At 46.6% G+C, this 1,233-nt stretch overlaps 1 protein-coding gene across 1 annotated transcript in view; it reads left to right on the forward strand.

Moving 5' to 3' along the window:
* The window catches only part of LOC106012986, a 31,171-nt gene that overhangs the window by 8,101 nt on the left and 21,837 nt on the right, over positions 1–1,233 (forward strand). The window contains exon 3 of the mRNA XM_013087502.1: positions 514–699. Within this exon, the coding sequence (XP_012942956.1) occupies positions 514–699 (186 nt within the window). The remainder of the gene's footprint in view (positions 1–513; positions 700–1,233) is intronic.

The raw sequence follows: 1,233 nt of genomic DNA on the forward strand, positions 1-1,233 counted from the left end.
GACAGACAGACAGACAGACAGACAGACAGACAGACAGACAGACAGACAGAGAGAGGGGGGGAGGGGGAGAGAGAGACGGTAGCCTACATGATGTACTCGTGGATCGTAAGGTCGTGGGTTCGAATCCTGTCACGGGCCCGACGTTGTGCCCTGGGAAAGGCACTTTGCATGAATTTACCTCACTTCAACCAAGTGGGAATGGGTTCCCAGCTAGGCGATCATATGACCGTCTAGGTTCCCAGATATAGACAGAGAAAAGTCCTGAGTGTTTGTTAGTGTTTGAGCACGTGCATTCCGCAGCTTGCGCTGTATGCTTCCCGGGAAGTAGACAGTGTATGTTTGCGCGCGCGCGGTGTGTGTGTGTGTGTGTGTGTGTGTGTGTGTGTGTGTGTGTGTGTGTGTGTGTGTGTGTGTATTATTATGTGTGTCCATATTATATCTGGCTCTGAGTGTGTCTACTGTATAAAATTATATGTGTCCATACGTACCGGTACGCGCCATATCCCGCTGCAGGTGATCTTCGTCTACTTCCTGGGTGTCCCTCTACTCGTTCTACTTCTCTACATCCTGTGGTCGGGCTGCCAGGCGCTCATCATGTGGGTTGAAATGGACCCGGGGTACGAGGAAGAGAATGACGTCTTGGACGACAAGGAGAAAGCCGAGGTGTTGGACACCCTGACTCATGTGGCACCAATACTGGTCAGTGGACGCAGGGAATGTTATTGAACATATATATATATATGTACATGTATATATGTAGTCGTCGTCGATGTTGTCGTTTAAAAAAAAAATGTATTTATGGTGTTGGTGTTACGGGTGCTGTAAAATTATCACCCTACTCAAGCTAAACCAAAAGTTAAAAGTGAGACCTGTCGGTGCATATGGAGCGTGTCTATTATGACTTCGTCGTCTCTGACCCTGTTTGTGACCTGTGGGTGATTGGCGAGTGCTGTGGTGTGGTTTGCTCCTTCTTTTCTGCTAAGCATCTATCACCCTGATCCGACACCCCTTTTTTGTGTATGTTACTCTCTTACTCTTATAAACACTTTTAATCTTCGACACTTATATGACCTACTTGTGGGTGGTTGGCGGGTGCTTTGGTGTGGTTTGCTCCTTCTTTCCTATCAAACATCTGTCGTCCTCATCTTTCCTCCTCCTTTTTTTCTTCTTCTTTTTTACTCTCTTGAAACTAATGAAACACCTCTAATCTTCGGCACTTATATGTATAACCTA

The sequence above is a fragment of the Aplysia californica genome, unplaced genomic scaffold (genome assembly GCF_000002075.1).
Source record: "Aplysia californica isolate F4 #8 unplaced genomic scaffold, AplCal3.0 scaffold00596, whole genome shotgun sequence".
Classification (NCBI taxonomy): Eukaryota; Metazoa; Mollusca; class Gastropoda; order Aplysiida; family Aplysiidae; genus Aplysia; species Aplysia californica.